This window comes from Capricornis sumatraensis, unplaced genomic scaffold, assembly GCF_032405125.1.
Source record: "Capricornis sumatraensis isolate serow.1 unplaced genomic scaffold, serow.2 scaffold3, whole genome shotgun sequence".
NCBI classification, from domain to species: Eukaryota; Metazoa; Chordata; class Mammalia; order Artiodactyla; family Bovidae; genus Capricornis; species Capricornis sumatraensis.
In genome coordinates, this window is record NW_027184614.1 from 6,985,922 (window position 1) to 7,002,784 (window position 16,863).

The 16,863-nt window shown below is 40.2% G+C and overlaps 1 protein-coding gene across 1 annotated transcript in view; it reads left to right on the forward strand.

Moving 5' to 3' along the window:
• LOC138072335 (kelch-like protein 2) overlaps nucleotides 1–6,309 on the forward strand; it is a 159,211-nt gene extending 152,902 nt beyond the window's left edge. The window contains exons 12-15 of the mRNA XM_068963435.1: nucleotides 1,118–1,246; nucleotides 1,871–2,011; nucleotides 3,852–3,995; nucleotides 5,276–6,309. Of these exons, the coding sequence (XP_068819536.1) occupies nucleotides 1,118–1,246; nucleotides 1,871–2,011; nucleotides 3,852–3,995; nucleotides 5,276–5,304 (443 nt within the window). The 3' untranslated portion in view covers nucleotides 5,305–6,309. The remainder of the gene's footprint in view (nucleotides 1–1,117; nucleotides 1,247–1,870; nucleotides 2,012–3,851; nucleotides 3,996–5,275) is intronic.
• The last annotated feature ends 10,554 nt before the right edge of the window (nucleotides 6,310–16,863 follow it).

Below are 16,863 nucleotides of genomic sequence, written 5' to 3' on the forward strand. Positions count from 1 at the left end.
GGGTATAATTCTCTGCACTGACTTTTTTTTTTAACCAGATTTATTGTATTTTAATTCACATACAATACATTTTACTCATTAAAGTGTACAATTTGGTGTGCACCTGTCATAACAGTTAATTTTAGAACATTTTTATTACCCCCAAAGCAACCCTATTGCCCTTGGTTATTACCCACTTCCTGCCAGCCCTTGGCAAACACTACCCTACATTCCTGTCTCTGTATAAATTTTCTACTTATGCACATTTTCATATTAATGAAATTATAGAGTATGTTGTCCTTTTGCAGCTGGCTTCTTTGACTTGGCATAATGTTCAAGGTTCATTTGTGCTGTAACATTTACCAAGGCAATGGCACCCCACTCCAGTACTCTGGCCTGGGAAATCCCATGGATGGAGGAGCCTGGTGGGCTGCAGTCCATGGGGTCAGTAAGAGTCGGACACGACTGAGCGACTTCACTTTCACTTTTCACTTTCATGCATTGGAGAAGGACATGGCAACCCACTCCAGTATTCTTGCCTGGAGAATCCCAAGGATGGGGGAGCCCAGTGGGCTGCCGTCTGTGGGGTCACACAGAGTCGGACACGACTGAAGTGACTTAGCAGCAGCAGCAGCATTTCTTTTTATTAGCAAATAATATTTCATTGTATACTGTACTGACTCTTAATATTACTTTTTTAAAATGGCAACCCACTCCAGTATTCTTGCCTGGGAAATCCTATGGACAGAGGAGCTTGGCGGGCTACAGTCCATGAGGTTGTAAGAGTCGGACACAACTGAGCACACACACACACATACAAGATAACTTTGCTATTTAATTTGGTTTTTTAGGATATTGTTCACTTAGCAATTAGTGTTATCCAAAGATATAATAAATGTACTTTCTTTTTGTCAGATTATTGATGAAAGTGTTAAATTAATATCATATATATTGTACAGATCTTTATAATGTGATTTGGTAACTCCACCTATCACCATTAGGCAAGATTTTAAATAGTTCATAAAAATCAGTAATACTTTAAAGGTCAACTCTGCTATCATGGAGGAAAATTCAACATTTCGTGACTTGGAAAAATAGCTGTTTATGAATTTGACTTTCTTTGTGATTCCATGTTTAGGTCTGCTCTATGCTGTTGGGGGTTATGATGGAGCTTCACGTCAGTGTCTCAGCACAGTAGAATGCTACAGTGCCACAGCAAATGAGTGGACCTATATAGCGGAAATGAGCACTAGGCGGAGTGGAGCAGGTGAATAGGAACCTCACTCAGCAATTGAAACACAAAAATGATGGAGAAGAATTAAACAAGTGAAATAATGACATCTCTTTATATTATCAGAAAATAAATACTAATTCTAGTGACACTGTTAAAATGTCTTTTGCATTATACAGGTGGAGTGGTAGGTAGATGCACTTAAGTTCACTTTGTAAAATTTCTCACGTGCTTCTTCTGTTTTACTTAATTATTCATATTGTTTGGCATTACTTTTAGGTTTTTGTTTTTGGTGCTTATTGGAGAACTTGCTTAATAATCAACTCCCTTCATATCCATTTCTTACAAATTTAATACTCTTAATACTGATTTCCTTTTATCATGAAAGTTGTTTTCAAAAGGGTTATGTTGTAAAGGACTTCCCTCTCTGTTTTCACCTACACATTATTTTTATTGTATTTGACAATAACAATAGTTCTTACTAAGATTCTCATTTGTAATTATTTTCATTTCCATTTTCTATGTTGAATGCTTTTAATATTGATTTTTAATATGAATAATTTCAGAAGTTTTATTTAGAAGTCATTTGAATAAACTCTAAAATGTTACAAATTTCCTGTCCCTTTTACTCTACTATAGGTTTTTTTTTATGTTTTGTAGGTGTTGGTGTGTTAAACAACTTATTGTATGCTGTAGGGGGTCATGATGGCCCTTTAGTACGAAAAAGTGTTGAAGTGTATGATCCTGCCACCAACACATGGAGACAGGTAGCAGATATGAACATGTGCAGAAGAAATGCAGGTATCTGGCTAATTTAAGATTATGAAGTTTGTATTGAATTGTATTCAGAGTTTTACTGGTATCACTGTGTATTTCCGTTGTTCTTCTACTGATCTGAGTTCCTAATAGATTTGCCCTGTAAAGGCAGAAACTCACAATGATCCGAGGCAGTAAATGCCAAGCATGATGTGGGGCATGCAGTTTAATGTCATCCTTCCATCAGAGCTGACTTTTTGGTGATGACCATAAATACTAAGTTAGAAAAAGAACTCTATGTATTACTTGGATTAATTCTTTTGTACCACAGACATTTTTGAATGTCTGCCTATATCATACTTTGGAGTTCAGTTTTCAGGGACTTCAGTCTAGTTAAGTAAATACTTATACCAGATTAAAAAGCTGGTTGTTTATCTGAATCTGGAGGGGAACCTAACGAAGGCAACCACAATTTAATACAGTTCAGGGTTTCTAGAGAATGGAAAAGCTAAAACAACAACAACAGCAATTTTAAGAAACCTGAGGTCTTCAAGACCAGGGAAGTACTACCTTAAAAAGAAAATCCATGGAAGGGAAATAGAAATGGACAATAGATTCAGAATAGCTAGATAGTCTTTTGGGGAAATGCTCATCTTCTTAAAAATGGCATTGTCTTCATGCCAGGTCCTATAATCAAAATAAACCTGATGATTCTCAGAAACTGTGTACCATTGATTGATGTTGCAAGATGCACCTTCCATCACCCCAGAAATGCTCTTCCTATTTCTCTTTACTTTAAATGGGATCACTAAGGAAGATAAGTATATGGGACTCCAAGAACTCACTCAGCAGAACAAAATATATAATTCACTTGACCTTGTACCTCATCCAATCAGTTGTACTAGGTGAAGTACTAAAGCTCTCTCAGCTATGGATAGTCCAAAACTAGTAAAACCCCACAAATCTGGGCGCCAGCACATGTGAAGTTAGAAAAGCATATGTGTTTGTGCTTCTGGATTAGGAAATTTATTTGCAACAAGAGCAAGAAAGCTGAAAATAACTTTAAAAATCTATCAGTAAAAGACAAATGAATTACGATAGTATCATACATGAAATACTGTGCAGCCATTAAAAATAATATAAATCTGTATTTATTAACTTGAAGAAATATCCAGGTATATATTGTTTGGTGTGAGTGTGTAAAAAATAGTTTATGCAGCATTAGCTACTTTGGGGTTAAAAAAGAGTCTGAGAATATATGCATAGAAAAGAGCCAGAATTTCAGTACTTGGGATTCTAAGTGGTATAAGATTAGTGGTAGTCTTTTCTTCTTTGTACTTTTCTATGGTTTTGAATTTTTCTAAAAAAGAAAAAAACATAGTATTCTCATAATAATTAAATAAATAATACTGTTCTCCCTTTAAAGGAGATAAAATAATTAGCTAGTCAGTATAATAAAATTCAGAATCATTTTTACCTTCTACAAATATATATATTTATTATTTTCTCTTTTTCCTTAAGATTTCCTCAGAAGCTGACTTTGGGAGAATTACTAAACTTCTTTGACTTTTAAATTTTCTACTGTTTTTAATAAAGTGGGAAATAAAATAGTTTCTAGCATATAAAGTAAGGTTATTGTGAAGATTAAATGAAATAATGCATATATAGAGCAACTGCTGTATAAGTAACTTGAGTAGAAGCTGACAGTTGATATTAGAGAAATTCCTCACATAAAGGAATTCTTTTCAGCTTTCCCCATCTTCTCTTCCTGCCTCTTACACAGAAGTAATTGTATCTGGATCACTTGACCAGACACGTTCAGAGCCATTTATAGTCATCCAAATTTTTAAAATAATTGTTTTCTCTCTGTTTAATTTTTTTAAAGGAGTTTGTGCAGTTAATGGTCTGTTATACGTAGTTGGAGGGGATGATGGTTCCTGTAACTTGGCATCAGTAGAATATTATAACCCAACAACTGATAAATGGACAGTTGTATCATCTTGTATGAGCACAGGGAGAAGTTATGCAGGTAATGATTGTTCAGTTTTCTTACAGGCTTCTATTATAATACAAAATCATTATGACTTTTCCATTAAGAATGTTTTTCTCATATAAGAAGAAAGTCTTTTCTCAAAGTATATCTTCTTATTCTCAAGATAATTAATGTCAGATATGTATGTTCTAAAATAAGGTCCTAGTATTCTTTTGTCATTCTGTAGTCATTTGTATACAATTACTCAGATATCTTAAAGATATGGGGGCTTCCCCAATAGCTCACTGAGTAAAGAATCTGTCTGCAATGCAGGAAACACAGTTTCGATCCCTGGGTTGGGAAAATCCCCCTGGAGGAGGAAATGGCAAGCCACTTCAGTATTATTGTCTGAAAAATCCCATGGACAGAGGAGCCTGATAGGCTATAGTCCAAAGGGTCTCAAAGGGTCAAGACGCGACTGAGCAACTCTTCACGCATACTAAAAGAAATCTTCCTTGGCAGGGCTCCATGTGATGGTAATATGGTGAGGCTACAGAGTAATTTTTTTTAAGCACAGCACTGATTGAATTATAAAATAATCATTTTGGTCCATTCTCTTCATAAGAAAAATGGTAATACTCTTTAATAATATGAGTCTTTAAAAATGCAGCATATGAATTTTCTGATATCTATGTTTATATTGCTTTAAATATTAGAATGTTTCAGTAACATTCTAATATTGATTTACTACTGGAGAAAAAAGAAATTTATACTAATTAACCATCACTGTTATTTATGTATCATCCAAAACAACATGTAATAGAACTATATACAGTAAGCTTCCAGGATAGCATTTGTCAAAATTATGTAAAATTTTTTAAAACAGCTTTAGTGAGATATAACTGACAGAGAATAAATAGCTTATATTTAAAGTATACAATTTTATTAGTTTTTACATATATATGAAACTGTCACCACAATCAAGATAATGAATATTCATCACTCTCACAAGTTTCTTTGTATCCTTTTTAGTATTAGATGGACCTTAGTATTTCTTGAGTAAAGTTGTTTTCCCTTCATTATATAACTGTGAAGAGCAAAAGATGACTTCTGGATTAAATAGTCTGACATAGTTTTGGTACATAATTTTTAAACAAAGATTTCATTGTCATTTAGATTAAAATGATAGTAATATTAAAGTTTCTTAGAGATTTTGAAACATCATGATCTGTTCAGTCCTTGTCACTTAAGTTATAATATAAAAAAATTCAAGATTTTCTCAGAGACACAGAATGCTTCCTGTGACTTCAGTTTTATTTCTTTGTTTCTTTGTTCAGGGGTCACAGTTATTGATAAACCATTATGAGCCTAAAGGACATTTTCAGCACATTTACACATGAGAAGCAGACTTCAACAAGTACTTCTGAAGTGACTGAGAGTCTAGCACTTCTCCACTTGTAGCTGCACGTTAAGTCTCTGCAGAGGATAAGATCATCTGCCTCTCTAGGCCTCAGATACTGAAGATTATTTTTGGTAGATGCACCGTGTAGGCTTTTTCTGCAGTGAGCAGCAGCTGACTGAATTTTAATAAGAAACTTGGATTGCAGTATTATTCTGTAGTCTTTGGACAACAGTTGCTTTCACAAACAGTAGTTATCAACCTTGAATAACTATGGATTATTTTGTGAAGGGGGATAAAGTAATGTGTTCTTGTAAAATTAAATTTCATCTTTATTCCTTCTCCTGAAAAATCTGTATGCACAGGAACTGAAAATCTTTGAACAGGTATTAAACTCTGTGTAAGTATATAAACTAGTTGAGGGATAAAACCGTTTGCTTTTATAAAATATGTTTGATTACATGAGTATAATAAATTGTATGCATATAAATGTGTGTCTATATGCTTTCCTTTAAATATGTTTGAAAAGATGTTTGCAACTTTATTATACTATTTATAATTGGCACAGTACTTTGAATTATGCCAGTACTACATTGTAAAACAGAGTTGTATTTTTTGATATTTAACGATGCTTAACACTTTAAAATGCCACTTCTGAGGAATGAACATGGTGTAACACACTTGAATACTTGTGTGATGCCAAACTTTTTAAAATAAAATATAAATTATGCTTATTTATTATTTTGTTTGGTTTAATATTGGTCATGTTTTGTCGTGAATTTCAAATTTTTTTTCTTAACAATTTGGCATGAACATTATTGCAGGTTTTTGATGAATATAATGAATGTATGGAATTCAACTGAATTTGCATGCTCTTAAGAATTTTTTCTGTGTGTATAAATTTAGCTGCTATTAACAGAAGAGAGAACTTTCTGTGAGTAGCCATATACATTGATCAGATAGTTTTTCTGAGATCGTCAATTAATCTCACCTTAAAAATGACCAAAATATGTCTTTATTGAATTAACTTTGAATAAAAGTTTGTATGTTATTTCTTTCACGTTGTCCTTGATTTTTATCTAGTTTGTTATTTAAAAAGTTGCCTGTTCACTGTTTGTATTCTTCTATAAAATTTGCATTTTCTACTTCATAAATCAGTATTTAAAATTTGTTGTCAAAGAAACATACAAGGCAAGTCAGTTAAGTCACTGAAAACTGTTCTCCAAGAAAAAGCTACCTCAATTATCAAGGAAAACATCTCCCAAGAATTGGGAAAACTTAAACATTCATAGTGTTCTCTCCCGAATATGGGCAGGACACAAGATAAAAGTAAAAGAAATAGCATTGAATCAAAAGGAAGTCAAAGAAAAAATATCTACTCTGACACAACTGAGAAATAAATTGTGGTTTTGATACCGAATAGAAGGGATTGAGGAAATGGACATAGGGAAGTGGGGTGGATACCTGAGGGGCTGAACACAGGAGGAAGAGATGGGATGGGGTCATGGGATATGATGGCTGTTCCTCAGGGATTTAGAAGGTAGTAAGCCTGAGCTTTTGCCAGAATAGTCAATAAGAGGAGAGAACTATACCTGTGATGAAAGTTCTGTTTAGTTAATAGAGTCACATTTAAACATAGAACCACCTTTATTACCAGCTTAGTTGAATTTTCCATTGTAAGTGAAATTTAAATAATTAGGAAAAGCAAAAGCCTGTGCTCACCTTATGAAAATAAATTTATGCATTAGTGTTGCTCCAAGCACGTCCATAGTCAACAAACATGTTGAGGATCTAATGAACTTGGAACACTGTTAACGATTTCAGAAAGTGGCACCAAAAAAGAGTCATTATCTCTCCTGATCACTTCCAAACACTAATATTCCATGAATTAGTCAATTAACGATTTATCTAAAAATTTTTAAAGCTTTTATTAAAATATAATCTACTAAGTGACAAAGTTCTAAATACTTAGCATGTCAGATATCTCTTTATCTTTTCTCCTCTAAAGATTTAATAAGCTCTACAGTTCAGTCAGTTCAGTTCAGTTCAGTTCAGTTGCTCAGTCGTGTCCGACTCTTTGTGACCCCATGAATCGCAGCACACCAGGCCTCCCTGTCCATCAGCATCTCCCGGAGTTCACTCAGACTCACATCCATCGAGTCCGTGACGCCATCCAGCCATCTCATCCTCGGTCGTCCCCTTCTCCTCCTGCCCTCAATCCCTCCCAGCATCAGAAACTTCCAATAAGTCAACTCTTCGCATGAGGTGGCCAAAGTACTGGAGCTTCAGCTTTAGCATCATTCCTTGCAAAGAAATCCCAGGGTTGATCTCCTTCAGAATGGATTGGTTGGATCTCCTTGCATTCCAAGGGACTCTCAAGAGTCTTCTCCAACACCACAGTTCAAAAGCATCAATTCTTCAGCGCTCAGCCTTCTTCACAGTCCAACTCTCACATCCATACATGACCACGGGAAAAACCATAGCCTTGACTAGACGGACCCTAGTCGGCAAAGTAATGTCTCTGCTTTTGAATATGCTATCTAGGTTGGTCATAACTTTTCTTCCAAGGAGTAAGCGTCTTCTAATTTCATGGCTGCAGTCACCATCTGCAGTGATTTTGGAGCCCCCCAAAATAAAGTCTGACACTGTTTCTACTGTTTCCCCATCTATTTTCCATGAAGTGATGGGACCAGATGCCATGATCTTCGTTTTCTGAATGTTGAGCTTTAAGTCAACTATTTCGCTCTCCTCTTTGACTTTCATCAAGAGGCTTTTTAGCTCCTCTTCACTTTCTGCCATAAGGATGGTGTCATCTGCATATCTGAGGTTATTGCTATTTCTCCCGGCAATCTTGATTCCAGCTTGTGTTTCTTCCAGTCCAGCGTTTCTCATGATGTACTCTGCATATAAGTTAAATAAGCAGGGTGACAATATACAGCCTTGACATACTCCTTTTTCTATTTGGAACCAGTCTGTTGTTCCATGTCCAGTTCTAACTTGCTTCCTGGCCTGCATACAGATTTCTCAAGAGGGAGGTCAGGTGGCCTGGTATTCCCATCTCTTTCAGAATTTTCCACAGTTTATTGTGATCCACACAGTCAAAGGCTTTGGCATAGTCAATAAAGCAGAAATAGATGTTTTTCTGGAACTCTCTTGCTTTTTCCATGATCCAGCAGATGTTGGCAATTTGATCTCTGGTTCCTCTGCCTTTTCTAAACCCAGCTTGAACATCAGGGAGTCCACGGTTCACGTATTGCTGAAGCCTGGCTTGGAGAATTTTGAGCATTACTGTACTAGCATGTGAGATGAGTGCAATTGTGCAGTAGTTTGAGCATTCTTTTGCATTGCCTTTCTTTGGAATTGGAATGAAAACTGACCTTTTCCAGTCCTGTGGCCACTGCTGAGTTTTCCAAACTTGCTGGCATATTGAGTGCAGCACTTTCACAGCATCATCTTTCAGGATTTGAAACAGCTCAACTGGAATTCCATCACCTCCACTAGCTTTGTTCATAGTGATGCTTTCTAAGGCCCACTTGACTTCACATTCCAAGATGTCTGGCTCTAGATTAGTGATCACATGATCATGATTATCTGGGTCGTGAAGATCTTTTTTGTACAGTTCTGTGTATTCTTGCCACCTTTTCTTAATATCTTCTGCTTCTGTTAGATCCAGACCATTTTTGTCCTTTATTGAGCCCATCTTTTCATGAAATGTTCCTTTGGTATCTCTATTTTTCTTAAAGAGATCTCTAGTCTTTCCCATTCTGTTGTTTTCCTCTATTTCTTTGCATTGATCACTGAAGAAGACTTTCTTGTCTTTTCTTGCTATTCTCTGGAACTCTGCATTCAGATGCTTATATCTTTCCTTTTCTCCTTTGCCTTTTGCCTCTCTTTTCACAGCTATTTGTAAGGCCTCCCCAGACAGCCATTTTGCTTTTTTGCATTTCTTTTCCATGGGGATGGTCTTGATCCCTGTCTCCTGTACAATGTCATGAACCTCATTCCATAGTTCATCAGGCACTCTATCTATCAGATCTAGTCCCTTAAATCTATTTCTCAGTTCCACTGTATAATCATAAGGGATTTGATTTAGGTCATACCTGAATGGTCTAGAGGTTTTCCCTATTTTCTTCAATTTGAGTCTGAATTTGGTAATAAGGAGTTCGTGATCTGAGCCACAGTCAGCTCCTGGTCTTGTTTTTGTTGACTGTATAGGGCTTCTCCATCTTTGGCTGCAAAGAATATAATCAATCTGCTTTCAGTGTTGACCAGCTGGTGATGTCCATGTGTAGAGTCTTCTCTTGTGTTGTTGGAAGAGAGTGTTTGCTATGACCAGTGCATTTTCTTGGCGAAACTCTATTAGTCTTTGCCCTGCTTCATTCTGCATTCCAAGGCCAAATTTGCCTGTTACTCCAGGTGTTTCTTGACTTCCTACTTTTGCATTCCATTCCCCTATAAGGAAAAGTACATCTTTTTAGGGTGTCTGTTCTAAAAGGTCTTGTAGGTCTTCATAAAACCGTTCAACCTCAGCTTCTTCAGCGTTACTGGTTGGGGCATAGACTTGAATAACTGTGATATTGAATGTTTTGCCTTGGAAACGAACAGAGATCATTCTGTCGTTTCTGAGATTGCATCCAAGTACTGCATTTCGGACTCTTTTGTTGACTATGATGGCTACTCCATTTCTTTTGAAGGATTCCTGCCCGCAGTAGTAGATATAATGGTCATCTGAGTTAAATTCACCCATTCCAGTCCATTTTAGTTTGCTGATTCCTGGAATGTCGACATTCACTCTTGCCATCTCTTGTTTGACCACTTCCAATTTGCCTTGATTCATGGAGCTGACATTCCAGGTTCCTATGTAATATTGCCCTTTACAGCTGTAAGAAACGCCGAGGGAAGAAAGAACCACCCCTATGGACCGTTGAACAGGGCCTTTTATTGGGCGGTCGCTCTCAGGCAGAACTCCCGGGGGCGGGTAAGCAGGGAAGCGAGGGGGCGGTCTGCGAAGCAAAGGGAGTTAGCGGGGTAAAGGGAGTCTGTGGAGTCTGCGAGGTGTGAGGGGTGGGGAAGGGGTTTTATAGCCCAGGCCGGGGCTCCTATATAAGGAAGAAAACGCAGGCTCAGCAGTGATTGGTGTTCAAGGGCTTCGTGTCGGCTCCTGATTGGTCGGCCTGGTTGCCGGCCTGTCTCTGGGGTGTGTCTGCAGCGCCCTCTGCCAGGGCATGTCCCAACATGCCCGGGCATGCCTCAGCACGCCTGACCTTTCCCTGACCTTTCATCCTGACCTTGCCCTGACCTTTCGTCCTGGCCTTGCCCTGACCTTTCAACAGCATTGGATCTTGCTTCTATCACCAGCCACATCCACAACTGGGTATTGTTTTTGCTTTGGCTCCATCCCTTCATTCTTTCTGGAGTTATTTCTCCACTTATCTCCAGTAGCATAATGGGCACCTAATGACCTGGGGGGTTCCTCTTTCGGTATCCTATCATTTTATCTTTTCATACTGTTCATGGGGTTCTCAAGGCAAGAATACTGAAGTGGCTTGCCATTCCCTTCTCTAGTGGACCACATTCTGTCAGACCTCTCCACCATGACCCACCCGTCTTGAGTTGCCCCGCAGGCATAGCTTGGTTTCATTGAGTTAGACAAGGCTGTGGTCCTAGTGTGATTAGATTGACTAGTTTTCTGTGAGTATGGTTTCAGTGTGTCTGCCCTCTGATGCCCTCTTGCAACACCTACCATCTTACTTGGGTTTCTCTTACCTTGGGTGTGGTGTATCTCTCCATGGCTGCTCCAGCAAAGCATAGCCGCTGCTCCTTACCTTGTATGAGGGGTATCTCCTTACCACCGCCGTTCCTGATCTTCAACATGGGATAGCTCCTCTAGGCCCTCCTGTGCCTGCTCAGCCACTGTTCCTCTGGTTGCTCCTCCTGGCCACCGGCCCTGGCCTCGGGCGTGGGTGGCTCCTCCCAGCTGCCGCCCCTGGCCTCAGGCTCGCGGTGGCTCCTCAGGGTCACTGCCCCGGCCTTGGGGGTGAGGTGGCTTCTCTCGGCAGCCCCTGACCTCAGGCAGCCCCTGACCTCAGGCAGCCCCTGACCTCGGACGTCCGGTGTCTCCTCCCGGCCGCCACTGGCCTTGGATGCTGGGTAGCTCCTCCCGGCCGCCACTATACCATAAAACATTTTGCCAAGGTTCAGTAACTAGATTCATAACTCTTGATTTCAAAGGATTTGAATTTATTCCCCTCCCCTCCATGCCAGTCTTTATCTCTCCAGTTTGAAACATCTTGTTTTCTTCTCTTCAAGCTTATAAATGTGTTCCTGGCTTGTTCGATTTTGTCCAGAAAAGAGGTCAGAAGTCTTATCCTGCCAGAGGAACCACGACGTACGAGCAGAGTTCAAGGCTAGTTCCATGAAAATATATTTTAAAGCAACTCTGCTCCTTGCTCCACTTGACTCTGCACCTTCGTGACTAAAAGCAGTGATGATTTGGGTTTAGGTAAATGATGTGTATACTTTCACTTCCCTTCCCATTAACTCTGCTATATGATTCCTTGTTTTTATTACCATCCCTATAGATAGCATGAGGACCCATGTATTTATCGTCTCAGCTGTTGATGAGTTAGCGTAGTACATAGTGATATAATGGATTAGCCTGCCTCTTGTTTCAGTTTGTTGAACAGATTCCCTCCTACTGGCTTATATGGCTGACTGTGTCTGATTTCGGAGAGAAGGGTAGATGGGACTGTGGAATCACACTCTGAATCAAGTTTCTGGCATTCGAATTCTGGCTTCACAATTCTAAAGGGAAAAAAAGCAGTGTAAGTGTTGCAGGGCTTACGGGCATAGGAACCAGATGGCTCTGAGTTTGCATCCCCTTCTCTCAGTTACTGGTTCTTCTGGTGGCTCAAGCAGTAAAGAAACTGCCTGCAATGCAGGAGACCTGGATTCAGTCCCTGGGTGGGGAAGATCCCCTACAGAAGGAATGGCAACCCACTCCAGTGTTCTTACCTGGAAAATTCCATGGACAGAGGAGCCTGGCGGGCTGCAGTCTGTGGGGTCACAAAAGAGTCCCAACAGCTGAGCAATTAACTTTTCTGTCAGTTGCTAATTGTAAGTTTAAACACATTTCTTAACCTCTGACTCTTAGTTTGTGTTCTCTAAAATGGCAACATAAGTATCTGTATCTTCGTTTTTTTTTTTTTTTAATGTTGAGTTTCAGACCAGCTTCTTCACTGTCCTCTTTCACCCTCAAGAGGCTCTGTAGTTCTTCTTCACTTTCTGCCATAAGAGTGGTATCATCTGCATATCTTGAGGTGGTTGATATTTCTTCCAGCAGTCTTGATTCCAGATTGTGATTCATCCAACTTGGCATTTCGCATGGTGGATTCTGCATATAAGTTAAATAAGCAGAGTGATAATATACAACCATGTTGTACTCCTTTCCCAGTTTTGAACCAGTCTGTTCCATGTCCGGTTCTAACTATTGCCTCTTAATCCGCATATAGGTTTCTCAGGAGACGGGTAAGGTGGACTGGTACTCCTATCTCTTTTAAGAATTTTCCAGTTTATTGTGATCCACACAGTCAAAAGTTTTAGTGTAGACAGTGAAGCAGATGTTTTTCTGGAATTCCCTTGCTTTCTCCGTGATCCAAAGAAGTGGACACAACTTAATAATAACAACAACAACAAAAAACAACGAAAGTGTATCACTTACAAGGTTATTGTGGAGTTTGAAAGAAATGATGTATAGTGTGCTTGAAATACCAAAGACCCTCAATGTTGTTGTTTAGTAGTTAAATTGTATCTGACTCTTTGAGACCCCTGGACTGCAGCACACCAGGCTTTTCTGTATCAGCACTCCTCCACCACTATCTCTTGGAATTAGCTCAAACTCATCCACTCCAGTGTTCTTACCTGGAGAATCCCAGGGATAGGGGAGCCTGGTGGGCTACCGTCTCGGGTCGCACAGAGTCAGACATGACTGAAGCGACATAGCAGCAGCAGCAGCATGTCCATTGAGTCAGTGATGCCATCCAACCATCTCATCCTTTGTCGTCCCCTTCTGCTTTCAATCTTTCCCAGCATCAGTCTTTTCCAATGAGTCAGCTCTTCACATCAAGTGGCCAAAGTTGAGCTTCAGCATCAGCCCTTCCAATGAATATTCAGGGTTGCTTTCCTGCCAGGAGCCACCACGGGAGATCCCACCCATGACAATGTCATGTGGAAGAGAACTGTTAAGCAAGGCTTCAGAACTCAACGGGCTCCCTAGGCTTTCTCGAGCATCTACCCCAAAATCAGAATCTGTCTGTTTTACTATTTCATGACTTTCACCAACTCCTCTGACATTAACAGGGGTCTGTTCCTGACCACCTTTCTCTGGAGAAAATCAACTTAGGGCTATAGCTAATAAGCTCCTGGACATGAGAGAAATATTTCAAATCAAACCCCCTCTGTTAGGATTTTAACTTGCTTGGCAGGTATATCCAGACTCTTGCAGCTACGCATGTGATTATTTACATCCTCCCAACTGTGAGAGGCATGGAAAGCCTAAAACATAGAGCCTTTTAAAGAGTTAAAAGTTATTAGACTAGTGCTAATGTAGGATTTCATTATTGGGCCAATGCTTGTTGCTAAGTTCCCATATCTCTTATCCACTGTGCACCTGGGAGTGCATTAGTTAAGATAGTTGAAAAGTGAAAAAAACAAGTGTTGCCTTGAAATTAACCACATCAGACTTTTGAGCTAATTGGTTCTTTCTTGTAACTCACTGCACCTTTGCTTCGTGAGAATGTAACTTTGTTTAATACTTTTTGAGGTTGACATAGATTAGAAATATAAGAAAAAAACATTTCAAGGGAAAATAAGTTTTCTGGTTGAGCAGCCTTTATCAAAAGAGGGTCATAAAATGTTCACAGGCCTCCAAGGCCAGAAGAAAATGTACACAATATTGTTTATGGGAAAGGTTTGCAGAAAAATCCTGGTTTCCATAAAGACAAAACAGATGTAATGTTTGGGCTGACTCTATATGACTTTGCATCTTTCATTTCCCTCTATGTATAAGACAAGGTATAAAAGTACCTGTTAATAATAAAGCTATTGGGCCTCGCTTGAAGAAGCTTGGTCACCCCGTGTTTTTCCTTTTTCTCTTTTTTTCTCTCTTACTTTCTTTTTCAGGCTGATCCCTTGAAGCATAAAGGCTCCCTACGTTCACTTATCTGCCTGGGTTTCTAAGACCTGAACCGGAAGATGTTCTGTGTCTTCACTCCCTCGGGAGACCGGGAAGGCACCTGTGGCCTCCGTGAACAGGGTGAACTTCCTGTCTCAAAGTTTTATCGGCTTTCTATGTAAACCAAGAACTATCAGCCTCTTTCTCTCCTCTATTTTCTTATCTACAATATTCTTTCCTTATTTCTCTCTAAATCATCCGCCGATGCCTTTTTTCCTTCAGGTTCCCCTGGATACTGCAGGGGCTGGACCCTGGCAGTTTCCTTTAGGATTGATTGGTTTGATCTCCTTACAGTCCAAGGGACTCTCAAGAGTCTTCCCCAACACCACAATTCGAAAGCATCAATTCTTCCACACTCAACCTTCTTTATGGTCCATGTCTGACATCTGTACATGACTGCTGGGAAAACCAAAGCTTTGACTATATGGAACTTTGTCAGCAAAGGGATGTGTTTCAATAAATTACCACTGTTGTTGAAGTTCTCTAAACCACCCATTTCTTTTTTTTTTTAATTTATTTTTTCACTGAAGGATAATTGCCTTACAGAATTTTGTTGCTTTCTTTCAAACCTTAACATCAATCAGCCATAGTTATACATATATCCCCTCCCTTTTGGACCTCCCTCCCATCTCCCTCCTCATCTCACCCCTCTAGGTTGATACAGAGCCCCTGTTTGAGCTAACCTCCTGTTTGAAGAAGCCACCCATTTCTTCACTGGAAGGAACTGAGATGAGCATATTTCTGTTCTGTTTTGTTTTTTGGAGTTTTATCTGTTTCCTTTCAGTTCTAAATCTCCAAGATTTAAAATAATCATTTGACCCTTTCACATAATTGCATCTTCTCTAATATTAAAAATAATATATCTTTAGTAAGCAGGACTCTAAGTCAGGGATAATAACTGACTTAGTATTACTGAGCACTTCCTGTATTCCAGATACTGTGCAAAGGGCTTACATACAAGTCACATGTATTGTCATAAAAAACTATTATAATACCCACTTTAATAAGTACTGGTTAAAATTTTGAGAAGTAAATTATCTAAGAGCACACTGCTAATGAGTGGCAAAGCTTGGTAGGTCTGACCCCATGGCATATGCTCTTAATCCTCCCTTAACAGAGTGCAGCATGTTTAGGCAGAGGGAAAAGTAGGCAGCATCCCAGTCACACCCACAACCTCAGTCAATGGGACAGCGGGTGGTGGGGGTCTGGAGCTAAGCGGGCCAATCAAAGAAATCCTAAATTGGGTTGCGAGTCTGGGCCGTTATACTTCCCCTGCCTGGGAAGAAAAACGCTTCATGGGAAAATGGCTTTACCCATTCTTGGTTACTGACGGCCTGTTTCAGTCCTGAAGAGACCTAGGCTGTGCAACACAGCATCTACCCCAGGATACAACAGGCCTCCTGAAGACAGAGCTCTGAGCACTCAAGGGACAGATCCCATTTCTATCCATTTGATATGACTTTTCTGTCATGATACTTTACAAAGGACGTGGGTGTCAAATACATGGGATAGTTAGATGAATGGGTTGAGGGATTTCCTAAAGCAGATGGCACCTGGCCTGTTAGGCACGAGAATCAGTCTGATCACAGCCATGAGAAGCGACAGCGTCCCCTTAGCACAGTCCTGCATAGAAAGTGCCTTCAACGAGAGCGAGTAGTGCCCTTGTGCAAATTTTAAAAGGCTCTCTTAAGCGAAAGCTTAATTTCGTGGATTACCCCCATCCGTGCACACCTCTGCATCCCCGTAGGGGCGGGAGGCGGCCGACCCTGGCAGCAAAACCAACTGCTGTGCCTCGTCTCTTCTAAACCTCCGACTCTTGGCTTCCCGTCCTCAAACAGGAATCGCGCTGCATTTGGAGTTCCCCATTTCCCGCGTACATACAGCTGTTATCAAAAGACGCTGGGGCTGGGACGAGAAAGAGGTCTAAACTTCAGGCGCAACAGAGTTAAAGCGGCGCCAGTGAATACAGCGCATAGTAAAGATTTCAGGGCCGGCGCGCCTGCAAACTCCCCGAGTGCGCATGCTCTTGGATGGGGCTCGGGTGCTGGGCGGGGCTGAGGTTGCTAGGCGACGTCTCAAGGCCTCGCGTCAGCCTAGGCTGGCTGGCGGACCAGCTACTGGCCTGACGCCTAGCTCTCACGATCCTCACTCCATCTGAGCAGCCAATGGCCGCGCTTCCAGTGCCGCGTTCGCTCGAGTCACACGATGCCGGCAGCTCCGTAGGCCAATCACGGCTCTCAGAAGGCGGGGCGGAGCCCACGCAAGCCAATAACGCCGGAGGAGCCCGTCGACTC